We start from the raw sequence: 22175 nt of genomic DNA on the forward strand, positions 1-22175 counted from the left end.
CCAGGAAGCCCAGGCCCCGGGGAGAGGAGCCGGGCCAGGATCAGGAAGAACCATCGACTTTCAGGCCAGGCCGCAGGTGAGTCCACAAGCACAAGCTCCCTGCAGGTGCCATGCAACACAGACAGGGAGAGGAGGCGAGTAAGACCAGATCACCTGGCATCACTTGAACTCGGGCAAGCGATGGGGTCACAGGGTTAAAACGCCAAGGAGTGCATGTTAGGGGTGAACCAAGATGGCAAACATGCGAGCACAGAACCATGCTTTCTGAGAGGGGCAGTCATGCAACACGAGACAGAGCTTCAGGCTGAGGGGCTCTGGGCTGCAGGCTGGCGGCTTGGTCTTCTCACAGATGGCCCGGGGACCTCTGAACATGCAGTGCCCGCGGGGCCAAAGGTCTCCAGGATGCTCCACTATACCTCAAACTGGGGCATATCTGGGGTGGCGCAGGCCCCTCGATCCGGGCTATCCTCGAAGCCCCCAGACTCGTCTTCCTGGCTGAGGCCCCCCTTGTTGAGATCCCGGGAGAACACCAGGCCCTCGGTCTCTGAGTCGCTTTTGTCTCGGTCGAGCTCAGGCAGGCTGCGGGAGAAGTCTTCGAAGGCGCCGCCATGGTAGTCACCAATGACCGTGAAGTCAACCTCAGCCTCCAGGCTGGACGTGGAGCTGACCGTGATGCTGGAGCACTTGCGCTCAATGGCCAGGTGGTTGTCCTTCAGGAACACCGCATCCCTCTCCTGGTCCTGGTCCTCGTCTCCCGTGTCACTCTCTGGGGCCCTGGGACGAGGCGGTTTGACCTTCTCCTCTGAGCCCTCCCTTAGCCCTGCTCTCTATGGCCAGATAAAAAATCAAAGGAACGGGGATGTGGGGTGGGAGGAGAGAGAGAAAGCAAGATGGTGAATGACAGAAGAAACCTTGGGGCCGTTTCAGTGTCTCAAATAGAAGAGCAGGTCAGGAAATGAAAAACACTCCCAGAAAGGTTCCTTGACGTGACAACAAGCTTGAAAAACCCGCAAAGTTCTCAAGAGTGGGGAACGCTCCTTTCCGAGGGTCTCCCGCTGATGGCCAAAGCAAGTACAAAGCAAACATCCCGCCAGTTGGTTCTGGACAGGAAGCCCCATCCAAGGTCTGGAACTGGGAGCTTATCAGAAGCGGCATTGTGTGCAAGGCAGGGATGGGAGCCCGGACCCAGGCCCACCCGTGCAGGTGGGCATCGAGAGACAGAAACCAGGGAGGGGAGACCCAGGGATCTAGGGAAACCCGGGATGGGAAGGCCGGGAGGCTGGAGCCAAGAGCTTTGAGAAACAAAGAGGAAGCCAACATGGTTTGTCAATTCCACTGAGTCTCTGTGGGAGGGGGCAGTATCGTCTAGGGGGAGGAACAATATGGGTTAATTCCTGGGAGCCAGGGGCTACATCAGTTTAGCCCTGAGCTCCAGGAGGGGCGGGCGGGCAGGCCGCCGAGTAGAGGTTCTAGTCCCATCAGTGTAATTGACAACGGCAGGCCAAGGAACTGCTGGAGGGGAACCAGCAAGTCTTGTCCCACATACATACCTCTCAACTGGCCTGTCGGGGATTAAACACCACATGCACATTTTTGGCTGTTCCATGACAGTCTTTTTAAAGCCCAATCTAACACCCACCAAATATTTTTTTTTAAGTAGTTGGCTTCGGGTTCTAGAGATTCAGTGCACTTAAGAGATTCACTTGCTAAACTTAGCTTCCATTTTAGCCAGTTTCTGGAAGGTTGAGAGGTGTGAGGGCACATTCCAGACAAGCGAGAGTTGAGCCGCCACAGAGGCCCTGCCAGCACAGATGGGAGTTGAAGGCGGCGATGCACCCTGGCCAGGTAAAGACGACCGGGGCATCCGGGCACCGGGGGGCTGCAGAGACCTGAGGGCCCGAGGGGCTGGCGAATCTCAGGTGCCCCCCTTTTCCAGGGGGGTTTGCTGCTAAGCTGGTGATGGGCTTCTCTTCCCTGACCGCATCTCCGGATTTGTTCTGGATTAGAGAAGATAGTTAGTCTTAAGGAGGCAGAAAGGAACTTGGCAGTGGGACCAAGAGGGAACCAGAAGCGAAGGATGGAAACCTCTGGCCTGTCAGCTTCCCCAAGGCGGGAGAACCAGGGAAGGGAAAAGATGAAGGAAGATCATTGGACAAGCCAAGCAAACAGGTAGGAGCCCAGCAGGTGGGGGCAGCAAGGCAAAGCAAGTATGTAGTCGGCTGGCGGTGATGCCACCTTCTCCACTGGGGCGGTGCGACCCACTGGGCGCCAGGTCACACCAAAAGCCGAGGGTCTCTGTGGCTAAGCTAACAGGGGCCAAGCAGATGAACCCGTCATTCCGCCTGGGCTATCCCCGGGCCTGTGTAGGGAAGAGAACTCATAGGAATGGACAAGCAGCCTCTGATCGCAGTGATGACGAGGGGCCCCTGAAACATGCTTCTACAGAGCTACGGAGCATGCGGTCGGCTCCCCCAGCGGGGGAGGGGCAGCGGTGGGGGCGGGGGCTCACGTGGCCAGTGCCCCCGGTGGTTTCCTCCAGCGCAGTTTCGCAGCCCGAATCGGGGGACATGAGCTCGAGGTCCGTGCATTCTTCCCGGGGGGATGTGGTAGCAATGCCCTCCCTGAAGTATCTGGGCGCCGGTGATGTCACTGAGGAATGGGTGGCTTTGGGGCCAGCAAAGTCCCCTGGGGGCTGGAGTTGGACGAAGCCCATGTCCAGAAGCTTATTCCGCTGTTGCTCTACCTGACCCACGGAGGCCTCTGAAGACAACTCGCTCATGAAGGCCCTTGTTTCACCTTGACTCGCTCGGCGAGTTTCAGCTCCATGGGTCTCAAAGATCCGAATTTTGTTGGCCACTGAGGTCTTGCTAATATCTTCCAGGGAGCCCTCTTGGCCCCCGGCCTGGAAAGAGGTCATCTCCTTTTGCTTCCCTGAAGGGAACACCAACCCCAGGGGTACAGCCCCCTCGGCTCCTTCAGAGACAATTCTGGGCTTTCTGCTGGCAACGGGAGGTGCCCGGCGCTCATCTCCGTCTGGGGTCACAGACGGTCCTACTCGGTCCTTGGGCTCTGGCCTCCCTTTAAAAGGATGGGCATGTTTGAGAAACACAGGGGACTGTTCTCCAAAAGGATCCCCAAGCTGTGGAGGCTCCCCTGACCCACGAGGGGCTGGGCTTGAAGTTTCCTCTGGAGCTGCCTGAGCTTGAAAGGGACCAGGGGAAGCTGGGAGGGGGGCGATCATGTCCATCTGAAGAAACACTGAGGCCTTTCTGTCCTCCATCTCAGGTTCTCCTGTTTGGATGTGCACCAGTCTCCTGTCTTGGTGCAGGAAGTTGCCTCTGTCTGGCTTGGTTGGCTTCCTGACATCATTAGGAGGGGTGGTCCATGGAAGGGCGCAGGCTGGGAGGTCTGGGCGCATGCCCCCTCCTCTGTGAGGTGAGTGGTTCTGCCATCCTGCTGGGGGACTTTTCTCAGCCTTTTCCATCAAATCTCTACCCTTGGGGGCCTCTTCCTCTGTGCCTAGGTTGCATGCTGGGTGGCTAAATTCTCCTTCCACCCCCCGCCCAGCTTCTTCCCAGTCCTCAGCAAATGTCTGCCCTGGAGAAGGTCCCTTACGAAGCTGCTCAACAAAGGCCTCTGGGCCATCTGGTCTTCCGTGGTCCCTGGGGGACCGTGCCCCTTCCTCTAAGGAGGCCGTGTGGCCATCACCCTCTTTGTCCTCGCTCCTGCTGGAAGCTGCAGCAGGGCCCTGTGGGTCTGAGGAAGTGAGCACAGAGCTCTCGGGGAGCCTCTCTGAGCGCTCCAGCCTGGTCTCGTCAACAGGAAGGGCATCCACGTGCTCTTCCCTCTCCTCCAGAGGTGGAGGGAGGAAGGGGTCTTCAGAATCTTTCTCTTCATAGTTCAAATAGAAGCTCCTCTCTGCAAAGGAAGGTTTGGTTTCATCACTCGAGTCAGCTCTGGCTTCCGACTGGGCTGGGTCCAGCAGAAATGACTGGAGTCCTCCCTTGTCGGAGGCTGGAGAAGGGACATCGGCCTCTGCTAGCCTGGCCCCCGAGGCAGCAGGTCTTCCCCAAGTCTGGCACTCCTCCAGCTCCCTCCTCAGCTCCATCTGGCCCTCCAGCTGACCACCTGAGATCCAGCGCTTCTTGATGGTGGCCTCCCCAGTGCCCACCCTCAACTGGGAGCCCTCAAGCTTTCCTGCCAGGGTGCAGCTTGCAGCAAGAGAAGCCCCTTCTGGGCCTTTCCTGACCCAGGAGCCCTCCTCCCACATTGACTCAAAGTCTTCAGGGCTTGCAATCATTCTTCCTTGGTGCTGGGTCTTTGCTCTTCTAACTCCCACTATTTCTTCTGTGGCCACTTCGACTTTGAACTTGTCCACCAGGACGTCTACCTTGGAGAGTCTGCCATCAGCAAGGATATCTGCGAGGCCTGCCTTACTTTCTTCCTGCTGAGTGGTGGTCACTTTTAGGAGGCTGAGTTCTTCTGGCCTAGTGTACTCTCTTTCTATAAATACCCAATGCTCTGAACCCTGTGTTTCAATTGGAGCAAGAAGAGTTAACATGAAATATCACGCACCTGAAGAACGGGTCACTTTTTTTCCTCTGCAAGAAGGGACCAATCTACCACCAAAAGGTCAGCATGTCCCCCAGAACTGGCTGGGGGAGAGAAGGCATGACAATGCCAGTCAGCCTCATCAAGGCTCCCCTTCCCATCAAGGCACCCAACAAATTATTTACCGACTCCCCTCAACCACTACCCCAAGTTGGTAAAATAGGATGGGGGTCTCACGCCCTCCCCACGTGAATCATGGAACAATGGACATCCATGGATGGGCCAGGACTCTTCCTCTTTCTCTTTTAATAATACAATTGCCACTGTCAGAGGAGAAAGTAACTTACATCACGTGGAATCTTTGAATGTTAGAGCATAAAGAACTCCCAAAACATCCTCTAGTCCAAGTTCCTCATTGTGCAAATGGGTAAACTGAGACTTGGAGAAGGTCAGTGACTTCCCTAAGGTCAAGTTAGTTCACGGTAGAGTCAGGAAAAGAGTGCCTGAGATCCTTGCTGACTTACCTCACAACCTATAGACTAGGATCCCAACTGCAATCTAAGTCAAGAGGGGAAGCATTGAATTAAGTTCCATGAGCCACAGCCTGAAATCTGACTTCTCTGCAAGAGTTTCTGGGAAGGAAAGAGATTAGAATGAAAAATGCCAAATGCTCAGCTGAAGAGATCAGTGCCAGTCACCACAGTGGCCTGAACAGCTTGAATTTTGTAGGGTTCATTCCCAAAGAAAAGAATACCAAGGCCTATTCTTGGAGAATTCTGACAAAATCCACGGAAAGAGTAGAAAAGGGCTGACCGGAAGACATCATGGAAGGAAAAAATCTAAAGACCAGAGTATCACCACTGGTCAAAAGCACCAATAAGAGCATAGCACTGTTAAGCTGTTGACAAAACAGCCCTCCATCTCTCCTACAGTCCTTTAAGCAACACTTAGGAGCAAATGATGGACTTCAGAATTGTTAAAAAAAAAAAAAAAGAAAAAGCCAGAAGGCCATTGGCATTCATACTGCCGCCACAGAATACTTTCTTCACATAAAACCTCAATGGAAGTCCAGTATGTAAGCCAGAGACAGGCTGCCGTGTTGAAGTTGGAGGCCTCAGCTGTCCCAGTGCCAAGGTACCGCCCTCCTTTGAAATCCCTGCTCTGACTCCAGCCCCTTACGGCACAGATGTGGAAACTGAGGCCTCGAAAAGGTAAGCACCATGTCCAAGGTCAGAGAGGGAGCTGGGGGCAAAGGCAGGTCTAGAATCCAGTCTCTGAATCCAAGTTCTGGGAAGTGCCTCCATGGTGAGATGTGTCAGAAACTGTTCCCCACAGGAGGGGAGAGATGCGCTCTGATTCCGGTTATGACCTGGTGAGGTGTCTGTCAGATCCTATAAGATGTGAAGGATTCTGAAGGTTCAGGGAAGCTGTAAACTCTCTTACCTCCACTGCCTCAATCCATGTTAGCAAAATCTCCATGGTTTTCAGGGAATCAAACCTCACTGAAAGAATCCTGCCAACAGGTAAGAGAGATAAGAGGAAGGTGGAAGGCCCAGGCGTAGGTTTCTGGGATTTTACTTCAGGTTGCTAAGCCTCAGAACACCACCACTGAACCATCCCAGCGAGAAGTGCTTCGAGAGCCTATAGAAGCCAGGTCTCTTTTCTCTTCTCTTCTCTTCTAAGGCTCCCGTTTCAGCTTGTGCTGGTATCATGAGTCTGGCAATGAGGGCCAAAGATGGTCAATGAGACCCCTTCTGGAATATTCTTGCCCCAAGTCTAACTAGAAACTAGTTTCCAGAAACTAGAAGCTTAGAAATTAGGCTGAGTGGAGTGGGAACTAGCACAGTATAGAAAGAAAGATTCCACGGGAAGAAAAAAGGAAACATGTACTTATATTTAGTTAATTTGTGCCAGACAATGCCAGCCCTTTGTCTAAAGTTATTAGGTTTAATCCAAATGGCAACCTGTGAAGCAGGTACTATTGCCCTTATTTCCAAAGGGGAAACTGAGGTTTGCAGAGCAATGGTGACTTGCACAGATCACAGAGTGTGCGGTGAGGGAAGAAGAGGCTCTGCTTTTAACAAGTGAACATCCTGATGGAAAAAAAGACTGAACAAAAGAGAGAAAACTTCATTAGCACCAAGGCACTGGTGGGGCTGCACCTGGCCCTGGGGCCTGGTCTGAAAGTCGTCCTGACCCTATTACAGGATGGGAAACCTTCAGTGCTTGCTCAGAGCGCCCCCTGCTAGCAGCTGGAGGTACTGCAGCAAGGAGCGGAGGCTGGAGGAGGACGCCCACCAGCTCTGTTCCCATGCAACCCACCAAAAGGAGAAAATCTCCAGCCAGGCGGTTCTGCTGACTCTGGGCTGTTCAGTCCCCACCTGGGGCTCTGGGTCACACTTTGGGCCCTGCTCTTTACAGAAGACAACCAGAGGAGGGGATGTAGGACAAGGAGCCCTCTAGAAACCACACCCTGGGAGAAACCTCTGAAGAAAGGAGGAGTGTTCAGGGGGAGGGGAGGTGCTGAACTCTGGAGGAGGATGCCCAGCAGAACTCCGGGCAGCAGCGGGCACAGCGAGGCCCACAGACAGGTAATCCAAAAGGGCAGATTTTAATTCAATATGAAACCTTCCCAACAGGTGACGGAAGCCAAAATGGTCTGCTGTGAAGAATGGCAAGAGCGCCCTCTGTGGAAGGGGCTGGATGGACAATTTGCAGGGATGCTGATGAAGGGCGCCTGTCGCCCTCCATCCCTGCCCCCCGGAGTATGGGCACCTGTCCTTTGCTCTAGGAGCATCTCTGTGCTCCAGGTCATCACTATTTCCCTAACCTTGGGAAGCTACTGACTCCTGTGCTGGTAGTTGTTTTTAGCTTTACACTGAAGAAAAATTGAGAGTAGAACTGTGACTTCTGTTTTACCAGTTATGTAGCTGACTCATGTCTTGTACAGTTTCAGCACATTTTCAGCAGCTAGAAAATTTTTCCATGGGAACTGAAAAAGGGAGATGCCCTCATACATACTATGCATAAAGGGGAGGGTCAGATCTCGGGGAGAAGGACGTTCCACCCAGATGGTAGGTCAGTACCTTTTAATCCTGACAGCCTCTGAGCTGTTGGCACAGAGGGAGATACAGCCCTCCATCCCTGGGCCCGGATTCTAGGTCTAGCAGGACACAGCAAGTCCCAAGAGCCCTCCACCGGCTGCAGTCCTGGGTGCAGAAGTAATGCCTTCCTCATTAGAACACTTGCCTGGCCAACATCTCTTTAACCCCAAGGAAGCTCCTTGGAGCAAGATGCCCGCTTTCACCTGCCTGTCAAGAGGAGCTTAGAAAAGATGAAGATGGAGGATGAATGCGGGGCCATCCCCTACATAGCCACTGTTAGACCTCACTCAGGCTTCTGAACAGCAAAAAGACCCCAGGGCAGAAGGCATTTAGGTGCCATGACCCCTGATCTCAAGTTTAGATGTCAGAACCTGCCTCTGAAGTCAGGGCCCAAGAGAAGGAGATCATTTCAGCTTCCCCTTTGAAGCCAGAGCCAGTCAAACTGTCCTGCCTTTCCAGAATATGATCTCAGTCCTGATTCCTGAGAAACAATGGATGAGGGAGGGCCTGGCCCTTTATGGATCCCTGGGATGGGGACAATCATTTGTCACAGCATGGGGACCCAAGGGCTACCCACTGCTCCCACCTGCATGGCAGAGCCCGTCCACCCCCCTCACCCCAGAGAAAGGGGTTTCTTGAGACCATTAGGGTGGCTGTGTGTGGGCGGGGAAGTGCCGACAGTAACCTCAGGAGACGCTGCGAGGCTTTTCTGAGTGAACACTTCCCAGCCTGTGGCCGTCCCAGGCTCAGGCGCCAAGTCCTGCGGAGAGGTGTCCTGGGTCCTCCGGGACTGCAGGGGAGGCCCAGGGCCAGAGGAAAGGGAAGAGGGAGGAAGGGAAGGAGAGAGAGACAGAGACAGGAAGAAAGGGAGAGAGAGGAAGCAGGAGAGACACACACACAGAGCCCGTAAATAGCCCAGCTTTGTAAAACCCACACCCTTAGAGTTTGTGGCTTAGGTCAGGCCAGTGGGGCGAGAGAGAGAAGAGCTGCCCCTTGTGGCCCTTTAAGGGAGGGAGGCCCACGGGCAGCTGCCAGCCAGCACCGTGCCTTCGGACCCTTTGCTCCCTGCCCTCACTCAAGAGGGATGCGGAAACATACCACTGTCCTTCAAGAGGCTCCCAATCAAGAGGCCGAGGAGCCATACCATCCAGACTCCGATTCCAAGTCTGCCCTGGGTGTCTTTGGTTTAGGCAATGGTTCAATCCTGCAGTTTGGCTCTTAGCCCTTCAAAAAGTCCTCTTTGAAATGAAAGCCTGGGTTTGGCAAATGGGAACTTTTCTTTAAAGCTTGGAGTCCCAGGCGCCTGGGTGGATCAGTCGGTTAGGTGTCTGCCTTAGGCTCAGGTCATGCTCCCAGGGTCCTGAGATCGAGCCCCGCATCGGACTCCTGGCTCAGCGGGGAGCCCGCTTCTCCCTCTCCCTCTGCCTCTCCCCCTGCTCATGCTCTCTCTCTCTCTATCTCAAATAAATAAATAAAATATTAAAAAAAATAAAGTTTGGAGTCCCTATTTTAAGTTCCCACTGTTTCCCCCTTGGTCCAGACGAGGCCCAACAATATATGAGGAAGCCACTAGGACCTCTGATGACACAGCCCTGCAGGACAGCCCCCAAAAAGTCCAATCAGGGATTCCAGTCACGAGAGGCGATGGCCCCATGACTGCACAGCACTTTCTAGTTTATATAAAGTGCTTTTATACCCATTATTTCACTCAGCCTTCTCAGCAACCCCATGGAATGGCAATTCTGGTCCCCCTTTAGATGGGCTGACTAGGCAGCAAGGCTCAGAGAGGTGATATCACTCACCCAAAAACCCAGTCCAGTCCTTGTCTACAGCTTCTCCCCATCTCCCAAATCTTCAAGGGCCTCTAAATGTCAGTGGGGCCTGGAACCCAGTTAAATGGCCCATAGCTCCAAGGTGAGCTCCTGGACCAGAATTCTTTCCAGCAGTGGACTACACTTCTTGGGGCATCAGTGAGGGGCAAGGGTTGGAACAGACCCACCTCTGAGTAAGACCCATCTTCTAGCAGTTCCAGCTATGACCAGCAGGTGGGGCACATTCCCAAGCCACGCTGCTCTGAGCCACCCGGGAGCCACCCGGGAGCCACCCGAGCAGCCAGCTCCCCGGGGTTCATCCTGCCCTGCTCTGCTGGAGTCCCACCCTTTCAAAGCCTCTGCATTCCTCCTCAGCCACTGCCAGGCCACTCTGGTCAAGACTCTCAGGGCCAGAGGAGTGGGGCCTGTACCTGGATCACTAGACCAGCCCCCATGGCCCAGGCCAGGGTACCAGGGGTGACCACAGAGGCTCTCAGTAGCTGCAGATTTGCCCTCCTTCCATAGCACTGGACTTAAAGGCCCTCAAAGCATCCCGCATTTCGTGAATCACCAGCCAGGAAACTACCACAGCATCCTCACTGGACGAGGCCGTTATCCGGCACGTCGAGGCCATGGGGAGAACTGATTCAATCAAATGTTCACTTAGTAGGTTACGACTGCGTCACCAAATTTCAAAGCATGGGAGGACAGTACATACACAGTTGACTCTACCCTGGTCTTCCCATGATTTGGTCTTGCTCCCAGCAGCTGTGATTTAACAGCAACTACAATGGCCAGGACACAAGAAAAGCAGGTTCTGGCCCCTCTTTTATCAGCTATGACACTGAACAAGTATGTTCCCATTCTGGGCCAGGGCCTCATCTGTAAAGTGATGAGCTTAAGTCAAGTAGGTTCTGAGGGTCCTTCCAACTTTAAAAGGGGTTCTGGGGGGGCACCTGGGTGACTCAGTCGGTTGAGCATCTGACTCATGATTTTGGCTCAGGTCATGATCTCAGGATCGCGGGATCGAGTCCCACGTCAAGCTCCCTGCTCAGCATCGAGTCTGCTTGTCCCTCTCTCTTTGCTCCTCCCCTCGCTCATGCTCTCTCTCTCTCTCCTTCTCTCTCAAATAAATAAAATCTTTAAAAAAGAAAAAAGTGGTTCTGATTTGAAAATAACCTTCTGTATGAATCCCAGGACTCTCAAAATGAAACAATAATTAACTCCTATTGAGCATCGAGGTACTCTACCAGCCCCTCTATGCTTGATCTCCCTGGATCCTCACAACTTTCCTATGAGGTAGGTACTTTTATTATCTCTGCCTAATGGAAGCTCAGAGAGATTAAGTAATAAGCCCAGAGTCATCCAGCCAGCAGGAATCAGAGCCAGAATTCAAACCCAGGTGGTGTAAGTCTAGATCAGTTGGGTTTGAGACAAGTAAGCAGCAGTGCTAGAGAGAAAACACCTAAGTATAAATGGGGGTAAATACTGCCAAGATTTAGCAGTGCTAAAAATAATAGCTTGGGATTATAAGTACAGGAATTCTCAAGATCCTATCTTTATCTCTTTTTCATTTGAGAAAATATCCCATGCTTTCCACTCCGAAAGGCATGTGGGTGTGGGATCCTTTTCTGAAGCAAGAGGCTTGGGTCTAATTTTCTTGGAGGATCTGTTCCCCTCTAGTGGGCTCCGAGGATCCTTCCAGGAGGGAACACCCCCTCACACACATACACACCACCCATCTGTGTTTTCACAATCGGCACTAAAGGATCTGGTTACTGGATGCAACTGCTGGGATTCTCAAAGTTTAGGGGGCATGAGAATCCCCGGGGCCCTTGTTTAAAATGCTGATTCCAGGGCTCTATTTCCAAATATTCTGATTCTGTTGGTCTGACATGGGGCTTGTCTAATAAACACCCCTTTCCCATTATACTCCGGGGAATACACCAAGCCACGGCAAGTCTTTTGACTTTTTCAAGGTGGTCCCTGGGGCCAGAAGGATTCCAAGATGTAGTGAATTTGTCTTTCCCAGCCGAACGCACCACCGCCCCCCACCCCATCCCCATCATCACCTCATGCAGCAACTGGGGGAGGCATACAGGTGTGGAGGATGAGTATAAGTTGGTGCAGAGCAACTTCCCCGACCCTCTTTACCCAAAGCCCCTGTTGAGGGGTTCAGGGTGAGACCTACCTCGTTGACTCTCTCAGGGGTGCCCTTGGGGGAGGGGGAGGCGGGAGAGGAGGGCAGCCTGCGCTCCCGCTCCCAGTCTCGGTCCCGGTGGATCAGCTTGCTGTTGGGTTCCTTCAGGGTCCTCTTGAGCTCGTTGATGCTGGCCTGGTGCTTGAGCAAGACATCCTCTGGCTTGTCTAAGAACTAGGGGTGGATGGAGAGGGCAGTGGGTGTTAGAGGAGCAGCTCTGAGCAGGGGTGGTAACCGTGGCCACTGCTGCCCTACATCAGCGAGGTGATTCCCGTCCATGACTCCATCTCACCCTCACGGCGCCCCATGAGCCAAGGGTGCAGAGATGATTAGCCCCAACAGGAACACGAAGCACTTAAGATTAAACAGAGGAGCAAAAAGCACTTAAGATTAAGAAGAGGAGGCTTCTGGGCAAGCACCACCTTTTCTTTCCCCCCGCCTGGCTTCCGGCCTCAGAACACCCAAGGCAACCCAGATCCCCAAAGACTAGGTGAGTTCCCACTGGTGCTGTGCGCCCAGTCTCAACTGGGCATGGAGGTGACTTCCTTCTGGTTACAACCGAGGCACAGTGAGAACTGGCCAACCCTGTTCACTGGGCTGCTCTGGCCCACTCCCTGGCCTCCAGGGCCCTGGTCCCTTCCTCTGGCCAAGACTTGGACCGCTGTGCTTAGCAGGATCCCCAGCCTAGGCCCCTCTCAGCCTGACAGGTGAGCTGCTCAGATACTAAAGCCAGGGACACCCAGAAAAATGAGCCCTGCTCCCACACAGGAGCCAGGAAAACACAGTGTTCCGCATCCTCTACTGTGAGCCACTACCCTTCCTAATCACCCAGGGTCTTGCAGTTACCTTGTAGATACCAACTCAAGAGCAAACAGGTGAGATATGGCCAGACAGAGAAAAGACGGTGCTGCAGGGCATTCAGGAGGGCAGGAGAAACGGAGACTGGGAAGAAGAGAGCTAAGTCCCAGGGCTGGGCACAAGACCTGAGCTGGGGAGAGCTGCAGTCAGGGGTGTGTCTGCCATTAAACCGCCAAGTCTGAGCTTGAGCCAGTGCAGCATGAGAGAGTAATCTGCCTCTAGGTCTTACGGGTAGGGGAGGGCAGGTGGGCTGTTAGTTCAAGCACCTTTATCACCAAGGCTGTTTGAGGATTCTTGTCAACTCAATTCAGGACAAGAAGTGGACCATCTCCACTTATTATAAAGTCAAATCGGCAGATTCTGGAAGATCTACCTGGAAGGCAAGCTTGCTCTTGGACAAGGCTGAGATCTTCCCCTGGGCTTACCCGTTACCGCCATGACTGACGTGTGCGTTACCTCGGGGAGGAGATTGATGCCACTGAGGCTTCTGCTTTCCCTCCAGACATCTGTCTGGACTTCCTATATCCCCTCCTGAGCTGGACGGCCTTAGAACAATGTCTGAGAAGTCAAACTGATAGAGTTTGCACACGGGGGTGGGTATGAGCTGCAATGGACCCAAGATGTGGCTTGTGACCTTCTAGCCTGATCCTGCCACGCTGCCCCTGTGTGCACGCGGCGTTCCCGGAGGCGAGAGGGAGCAGTGGAACCCTGGGATCCTTGATTAGGGTTAAGGGCTTTGGGGAAACCTAGTCCAAATGTCTTGCTGTGCAGTTGGGGGGCTGGGGCCCAAGGGGGCTTACCCATGACCCTCAAAGAGTCAGGCTGAAACCCAGCTCACGTGATGGGCCAAGGCCAAGCCCTTAGGCCCCAGCCCCTGGTCCTTTCCCTCAGGCCCAACAACAGACCTGCAAGGCAGTGAAGGTTCAGAGGAAGAGTTGGGGACTGTGTGAAAGGGAAGAAATCGTTAAGGCAGAGAAGTTAAGTTGAGAGAAGCCAGCAGGGAGAGGAGGAAGGAGAGGGAGGAGAAAAGGAGAAGAGGCTCTCCTTGCAGAGCTTGAGCAGCAGGCCCCGAGGGACAGCAGCGTGCTGGAAGAGGCAGAAGCATTCCAAGGTTCCTCCCTGCCCCCCACACCCACTCCCACATCAGTTGCCCGTAGATACAAAAAGAAGCTTGGGGTGAGGGCAGAGAGGACACAGATGAGGTGGAGGCATGACCAAACGGTGGTGCGGGGAGGAGATGAGTCTAAGGAAGGGTTTAGGTGGGGGCAGGGGAGATAAGACCAATAAAAGCATGGAATGGCCTGGAAGAGCTGATGGACACAGGTGGGATGGTCAGCAGTTGGGAAGCAAGCATGGGGTGGTGGGAAGAGGCAGAATGGGAAGCTGGTTAGAGGGAGGGAGGGGGGAGGAGGGCGGGGGGAACAAGTTGGCTAGGGGTGGCGTCTGAGCAGGGAGCTGGAGAGATGGGGGTGGGGGGAGTGAGGGTGGGGGGGGCGGGGAGGGGCCATAGGGGAGGAGGAGTAGGGCCGGGAGCAGAGGCAAGGCTGAAGCTGAGACGGTGCCAGGACATGGGCCTGGGGTGGACTATGGGATGGTGACAAATGAGCTGGGGATCTGAATGGCTGGGTATGCGGTGACGGGTCCCATGCAGTACCTCCTGCTTGTGTCTCGGCGTGGTTTCCTGCTCCAGCTAGCGAGATGCGGGAGGAGGGAAGGAACCAGCAGGGTCAGTAGAGCAAACAGATCAGAGGCACCGCACGGGCCCGTACGGTGCAGCAGGTAGCCCCGAGGGCTCTCTCCCAGGGAACAGAGGCCAGGGAAGCTGGTGGACCACCCGTGGGGCAGTGAGGTAGCCGGAAGGGGCAGGGTGGGAGGCAGGGCGCTGGCCCGGGGAGGTGAAGAAGGGAGCCGGGGGACTGGCGGGACACAGAAGGGACTTGAGGGCTCTGGGTATTCACGCCTCTGCGGTCAGCATGTGTGTTCAGGGGCCTGTGCGCCCAGCTGCAACCGCCTGACGGAGACATGCTACACCCGTGTGCACCCATGGCCGTGAGCGTGCATGCCGCCTGCACATCTGGATGCATGCCCCTACTCTAAGAGGGGCCTACAGCTGTGAGTGAATGCATGCTAGTCTGAGGCCACGTGTGCCCTCATGATGTGTGCACAGGTATGTGGGCAATGCGTGGGACAGCCGGAGGGGACACACCCGAACCTCATCCTTGTGAGGGCCCACAGGGACACCCTGTCATGCTCTGGGGAGGAAGGGGGCCATGTGGATGAAGATCACAGTCAAAGGGGCAAATTAAGAGTGGGCAAGAGGAGGCTGGAGTCCTCTAGGGGACAGAGTGCCCCTGTGGGGAAGCAGGACAAAAAGAGGGGATGGGTGCAGGGTGGGCAGCATGCCTACCACCCACCACCAGGGGATACTGAGGTATTGGGCAAGGTCCTTCCCATGGTGCATCCCATAACGAGGGTGCTCCCCCACAGCTGGGAACACCTCAAGGCCAAGGCCGAGGCTAGATCCAGAATCAGCCTCCTGATCCCAGGTCAGAGGGTATGAGAAAGCCAGGCTCCTACCTTTAGCTCCTTGATCTTGGTGGGGGTCCTGACCTCTCCTTCCTCAGCCTCTGACCGCCTACCCCCAGACTCGCCATCCTCCTCCTGCTTGTCACCGTCAGGTCCCGTGTCATGGTTCTCACTAACCGAGGCCGGGCGGGAGAACTCCGCTAAAATGGGCAGAGATGGCCGGGTGGCCGTGTGAGACCTCCCCCAGGGGGACGGACAGGGAGCCAGTCCTGCCACCCGCCCAACCATGGTTGGAGTGGAGCAGCCCCAACACGTCGGGGATAAGGAGCCAGCACACAGAGAGGGGAGGCAGACTTGTCCAGGTCACAAAGAGCCGCCTCCCAGCCCCGGCCCCCACTCCTGACTTCTACAGCACCAGTGCCCAGGTTCAAATCTCAAATCCATCGCTTCTTGGCTGTGTGACCTTGGGTAAGTTACACAATCTCTCTGGGTCTCAGTTTCCTCATCTATAAACAATACCTACTTCAGACAGCTGGGGGAGGAATGAATAAGCTCATGCGTGTAAATACTTAGAAGAGAGACCCGCACAGAGCAAGCCAATTCAATCAATGCTGGTCCACAAGTGTGATGTTTTTGTTGTGGTGGTTGTGACAGAATACTTGTTTGACCATTACGTAGCACTACAGAGCTATTGTGAGAGTAGCCTTTACCAGTGAAAGCTAAAGTTCTGAGATCTGCAAATAATTTAGCCCCTTTATAAATCAGGGAAAGTTCAAGGGGACTCCGGACATCCTTCTCACTCACTGGCATTCCAAAGTACTTTTCTGAATAGGAGAGAAAGGGATGCAATGACAGGCTTTACACAAAAGGCACTGGGCAGAGCCCAGCCTACGCCCATGGACTATGTCTTGGTGGGAAAAAATGGCTGGAAAACACAGAAAATGACCAGAGCACAGATTATCCTTGGGATTGGCCTAGATTAAAAGAGAATAATTAGCCTTTCTATTCATATATATTCACTCCGCAAAGTGCCCTTTTATGCACATTATTTCATTTGGTCCACGCAATCCTCTGTGTTGATGGCTAGAATGGGAATCCTTATCCTCATTTTACAAAGGATAAATTGAGACTCCGAGAGGGGGAGGTCCCACTGACGACCTTTCGGTGAATCAGGACAAAGACCCAGGTCTCCTGGTTTAGAGTCCAGGCTTCTGTTTCTCCCTGGATGAGCCTCGCCAGCTCTAGACCAATCTTTGCTACCCTGCACAACCTGGGCTTCGTTTAGGCCCTGGCATACTAATGGAAGCTGCAGGGGAGAATAGAGAGACTGTACTTTGCCTTTGCATAAATCTTAGTTCTCAGCCCTGTGCCCACTCAAGGAGAATAAGGAGCTTCCTCAGCCTCAAATGGACCTTTGCAAAACTGCACGTCTTCTCAACATAGTCAAGGAATCCTGGGACAGGTCTCACCTTCGTACTGCAGGAAAAGTATCAGACTCTCCTGATCACCTGGAAAACTCCTACGTATCCTTCAAAACCCTGTCCAGTTGTCACCTTCTCTGCAAAGCCCTTTCTGCCCCTCCTAGACAGAATTAATCTCTCTCTCCTCATGGCTGCTCTGTATTCAGTACCTACTTCTCCCATGGCTTGAATCACCTTAAATGCTTACAAACCTACCATTCTACGAGCTCCTTAAAGGAAAGGGCCATACTTATTCTAACACTCAGAAAATATTTGTTGGGCAGAATTAACTTGCCTAGAGGCCTGCCCCCATGTGTTCTGGGAGTATCCACTGTTCCCCCACACAAGTCCCCACCTCTTTCCTTAAGCTACCCCCTACAAACCTAAAAGCAATAATAAACTATTATTGGGTATAATTTATTAAGGTCCTTCTATGTGCCAGGAACTGTTTTGGGTGTTATCATGTCTGGTTCTCTCTGTAACACAGCAAAATTGGCATTATTTATTTTGCAGAAGAACAAACAGGTAGAGGGGAAGTTCAGCTGCTCAAGACCCCCCATCCATTCATGTATGGATATTTATGGACCACTTCCTGGTCTGCAGAGAAGCTAGGGAGTCTGATGGCTGGGATTTGAACTCAGATCCCTAACTGAATCTCCCTAATGCCCATGTGGCTTCTGAACCTCTCCTACTAACTCCAATGTGCACAGTCCGGGGAGAGTCCGGGGCCCTGAGTGCTGATGCAGCCCTGGGCATCTTTGTGTTTAACCAGCGCACAGGTGATTCTGCGGACCATGTTTTGAGAAGCCCTGGTTGGCTGGATGCAGGACAGTGTAGGGCCAATTCTCGTTGATATGAAGGGCACCTGTCAGCCCAGCAGGAATGAGGGCCGTGCAGAGCAGCATGTGGTTGGATGTCAATTAGTTCACCGGAACCAAAAGGATGACCGGGGACAACCAAACGCCTCAGCCTCGGTCGGGAAAGGTATCCCCAGCTCCACACTGCAGTCACCATTATGCCATTGTCCTGAAATCTGTGAATCACTAAGCATCGTGGGCAGGGGTTGGGGGGGGGCAGGGGTTGGCTGAACGCGGGACCCCAAGAGCCCACGACTCAGGGAAGTTGCAGGAAGTGCAGAGAGCGGCGATGTCACGTTCCAGTGGGAGTGATGCCGTAGGCTGGGCGAGACCACCGAGAGCGGCCTGGGGGCAACAGTGCTCCTGGGCCACTGGGCCTGGTGCAAATCAACTGGTAAGGTACCCACCACGTTCCCAGCGCTCATCCCGGGGAAGCTGGTACGCCCCCACTTCCCTCTAAACACCACCCTTCCCCCACACCTCCAATTTGGGGCATACCTCCATCAAGGCTGCGGGACATGGTGTACCGTTTGCTGGAGGAACGCTCGAAGAAGGGTGCGGGCCGGTCAATGAGGGCGCTGGCCTGGCGGGTTTGTGCCTGGGTCCTCCCACTATATCGGAACTTGGAGCCCATCACCAGGAAGCCCTTGGGCGGGGGCTCGGGTGACACCAGCCTGCAGTGGAGGGAGGAGGGGGATTAGACCTATGTTGCCGGGCCCAAGGCTGGACCCACAGCTGGCCTTTCAGCCCACTGTCCCACCAGCTACAACTCGAAGTGACCCACAAAGGGAGAGACTTGGGGAGGGGGGCTTTCCTGGAGTCCCTCCCTCCTAGCTCCTTCTCCTGCTTCCCCCCTCCCGGAGCATACGTGTACACTCATGGCCTCTGCGCATGCCCCGTGACCCCACCCCAGGGGCAGGCTCACCGGAAGAACGTGTGGTGCTCTATGCAGACCTTCCACAGTCTCTTGGCTGACCGGTGGTTTGGGAGCTTAAAGCCAATTGTGCTCTCAAACTGCTCATACTGCAAAACCAAGGAGGGTGCTTAGAAGCAAGGCCTGGGCTCTCTCGCCCCTGGTCCATCCTTTCTGAACCTCTTCTCAGGCATGTGCGACTCTGGCCTGTTTATTCATTTATTCATTCATTTATTCAATAAAGTGGATTGAGTCCTTACTCTGTGACAGGTCCAGTGCTAAGCAACAGAGACGCCATGGTGACCAAGACGGAAGATTCTCGGGGACGGGGAAGGGGTGCTCTGATAATAAATTAGTAAACAAGATCATTTCAGACACTGATAAGGGGGCATGAAGGGAATGAACAGAGACGTGTGATGTGACAGAGTACCTGGGCAGGTGCAGGGGTCAGGATCTTAGAAAGGGTGATCAGGGGATGCCCTCTAACAGGTGATCTCTGGGCAGACATCTGAAGGATGGGAAAGGAACCAGCTATGTGAGAAGGCAGGGAAGAGAATTTCAGGTAGAGGGAACATCAAAAGCAAAAAGCTGGAGGCAGGAAAGAGCTCGGCTCATCCTAGGAAGTCAGTGAAGGCCAAAAGGGCTGAAGCACAGTGTGTGGGGGGCAGAGAATACGTGGGAGACGCAGCTGGCCACATGTGGGGTTCGGACAGTAGCCCACGAGCCAGACAGCTCTTGAAAGGGTTAAGGCAGGAGTGGGAATGGGGGACAGTGATCTGATGGAAGGGACTTTTAAGCTCTCCTTAGCAGTTATGAGAAAAATGGCCTAACATGACAATGGAGACAGGGGGACCAGGGAGAGTCACCTTGTAGAGATGCAGGTGAGAGATGGTGGCGGCTGGTGGCTGGGACAATGGAGAAAGAAGCAGATGGGTTTGCATTTATTCTAGAGGTACAAACCAATGGACTTTTTGGTGGGTGAGATGTGGAGGCTGGACATACACGTTTGTGTGTGTGGTCGTGTGTTTTGGCACGTGTACATACTTGAATACTACATGTAAGCAGATAAATTGACATGGATGGACAGGTATTCACTGATCTGTGTAACCTGAATATATGTGGTTATCTTTATACGTGTACTCCCGTGTGTGTGTCTGTGTATACTGCACGTGTGTGTGTGTGTGTGTGTGTGTGTGTGTGTTGTCTGTGTGTAGGCACATACCTAAGGCATGAAGTCTATGTAGAGAGCCCCAGCCTTACCCAGTAGCCTAGCAACGCTCTGCATGTATCCTAAGTAGGAAAGAACCCAGGCTCAGCAGTCAGGATCCTCTCCGTTCTAGCCAATTCCAGTGAGAAGGAGGGGTTCCCAAGGCAGACTCACCTCCCCAGGCCGGATCTTGATATAAAAGTTACTCCTCTTATAGGAGATCTTGAGAATCTTGGGCCAGGCGAAGCGGTTGATTCTCAGCCGGTCCCGGTAGATGAGCAGGCCATTGGCACAGACTCCTAACATAATGTCGATGCCCTCAGAGTCCTGCATGAGAAGACACCATCGAATGGCAGGCCTGGGGTCCATGCCTGCCACGCACCCCAAAACTCCTCCCTGAGCTCTGCTTCTGATGAGCCCTCAGGATCAGGGTCAGAGCCTGCATGCTGGGAGGCCCCTGACCAATCTCACACAGTCATTCAGCCATTCACTCATTCATTTTGTCAGCCATTCACCCCGTTCCTCATTTGATCATTCTGTCAATCACTCAATCACTGATTCACCGACAAACATTTAGTGGCACCTATGTGGTGCTAGGCCATGTGCTATGTGCTAAGGATATAGAAATAAATTGAAGCCTATGTCTTGATGAATGGATAAAGAAGATGCGGTGTATATATGTACAATGGAATACTACTCAGCCATCAGAAAAAATGAAATCTTGCCATTTGCAACGACATGGATTGAACTAGAGGGTATTATGCTAAGCAAAATAAGTCAATCAGAGAAAGACAATTACCAAATGATCTCACTCATATGTGGAATTTAAGAAACAAAATGGAGGATCATAGGGGAAGGGAGGGAAAAATAAAACAAGATGAAATCAGAGAGGGAGACAAACCATAAGAGACTCTTAATCATAGGGAACAAACTGAGGGTTGCTGGAGGGGAGGGGGGTAGAGGGACAGGGGAACTGGGTGATGGACATTAAGGAGGAGACGTGATGTAATGAGCACTGGGTGTTGTGTAAGACTGACGAATCACTGAACTCTACCTCTGAAACTAATAATACATTATATGTTAATTAATTGAATTTAAGTATTAAAAAACTTGGTTTACAAACTAAATAAATAAAATTACATCATGGTAAAAAAAATAAATAAATAAAGCCTGTGTCTTTCCCTCATGATGCTCCCAATCTGGTGGTGGTACAAACAGCTTCATAATATAATATGAATATAGAAAAGTTATAAAGATTATGGGAAGATAAAGGGTGATAGAACTTTGAGGAATGAGAAATATGACTATAAAAGGCTTCGGGTTGGAGGGAACACAGGGTCTGGCGCACCAAGCCCTCTGAAGCATGAAGGACACCCCGCCCCCAGATGCTAGGGGGACTCCGGGGCCCAGCAGTACCTTAGCATGGTGTAGGTCTACTCCATACATGGAAAGCTTCTTGGCGTTCTCTAAGAAGTGGATTTCTGCTTCTCCTGGAGTCATGCCCCTAAAGGAAAGAACATGATCACAGACAGCCATGAAAAGGCCCAGGCCTAGGACCTACTGGCTGAAGGTGGCCATGATCAGAACCTGTAATTCTAGGAAGGCAAACGTTCTGGAGTAGGCATATGGCTAGGCCTCTCGCAGTCCCTCCCCTCTGCTCTCAGCCCTCGCTTCCATCCACCCAACACCCTCCTGGTGTCAAAGCTCAGGTCCAGTCCTGTCTCCTCCAGGAAGTATTTAAGGGATGAGCTGGGAGCCGGAATTTCTGCTTCATTCTGCCACAGAATTCAATGTGAGCCATAGATTCTAATTCTCTGCGGCTGCAAAGCCGTTGTGGAAGCCATGGTTCGTTACAATCACCCAGGGGCTCCGAAATGATCACCCACGTAAGACACTTCTCTCAGAATTTTCTATCAGAAACCACTTAATCCCCCCCCTGAGGAGCAGGTGCGCATTCTCCTTTTTGACAAGAGAGTTACGTAATTCATCAAGTTCCTTCTTTGTTTCGGCTGCCGGGGAACCGTACATCTTCCATTTAAGCCACAGCAAACATTTAGTGAGCATGACGTGCTGGTCACAGTTCCAAACCCTTCACGGGCATGAACTCACCGAATCCTCATAACAGTGAGGTCGGTGTAAGGTCGGTGTCCTCATTATTCCCACTTTATAGAGAAACCAGCATGGAGAGGCTGAATGACTCGTCTCAGGCCACACAACTATTCAGGAGCAGAGTCGGGACTTGAATCCAGATAACGTGGCTCCAGAGTATGTGCTCCTTCCCAACCTCTTCCCTTACATCTGTGTCATATCCCCTGGGCCTCGGGGTCCTCTGCTCTGTCTGCCTCTGTGAGCGGCCGCGGGAGATGCCTGGACACTAGGTGTCCATGTGCTTTCAGTGTCAAAAGAGCTGTAAAAGCTAAAGGGATGGCCATTGCCTTTCTCCACCCATATACGAGCTTCTTTCTCTGAGTTATTAGGACTCTTGCAAATCCTTCCCACATCTTGCTACCTATGGCAGGGACGACAGACGGCAGGTGGGCCATCCCTCCCTATTCCTGAGCCCCGGCCGACAGTGCTAACCAGCCGAATGGTTTCAATGTCCTGCTCAACGCAGAACGACAACAGCCGCTGCTAACCAGTCAAGAGTTGGTGTGCAGAGTCTCTGAGGGACACACTTGCCCCTGGGGA

General features: G+C 53.1%; 1 protein-coding gene across 12 annotated transcripts in view; it reads right to left on the bottom strand.

The window, feature by feature from the left end:
* EPB41L1 (erythrocyte membrane protein band 4.1 like 1) overlaps window positions 1-22175 on the bottom strand; it is a 121229-nt gene that overhangs the window by 20895 nt on the left and 78159 nt on the right. For 5 of the 12 annotated variants that reach the window (XM_032420114.1, XM_032420113.1, XM_032420116.1 and 2 more), the window contains 11 exons: window positions 20904-20991; window positions 19662-19814; window positions 18293-18390; window positions 17866-18041; window positions 15102-15250; window positions 14179-14214; window positions 11658-11840; window positions 8341-8445; window positions 2510-4528; window positions 1890-1997; window positions 417-827 (listed from right to left, as the gene is read on the bottom strand). In XM_032420114.1, coding sequence (XP_032276005.1) covers window positions 417-827; window positions 1890-1997; window positions 2510-4528; window positions 8341-8445; window positions 11658-11840; window positions 14179-14214; window positions 15102-15250; window positions 17866-18041; window positions 18293-18390; window positions 19662-19814; window positions 20904-20991 — 3526 coding nt within the window. The remainder of the gene's footprint in view (window positions 1-416; window positions 828-1889; window positions 1998-2509; window positions 4529-8340; window positions 8446-11657; window positions 11841-14178; window positions 14215-15101; window positions 15251-17865; window positions 18042-18292; window positions 18391-19661; window positions 19815-20903; window positions 20992-22175) is intronic. The other 7 variants (XM_032420111.1, XM_032420112.1, XM_032420117.1 and 4 more) reach the window with 7 other exon arrangements.

This window comes from Phoca vitulina, unplaced genomic scaffold, assembly GCF_004348235.1.
Source record: "Phoca vitulina isolate PV1807 unplaced genomic scaffold, GSC_HSeal_1.0 scaffold22, whole genome shotgun sequence".
Lineage (NCBI taxonomy): Eukaryota > Metazoa > Chordata > Mammalia > Carnivora > Phocidae > Phoca > Phoca vitulina.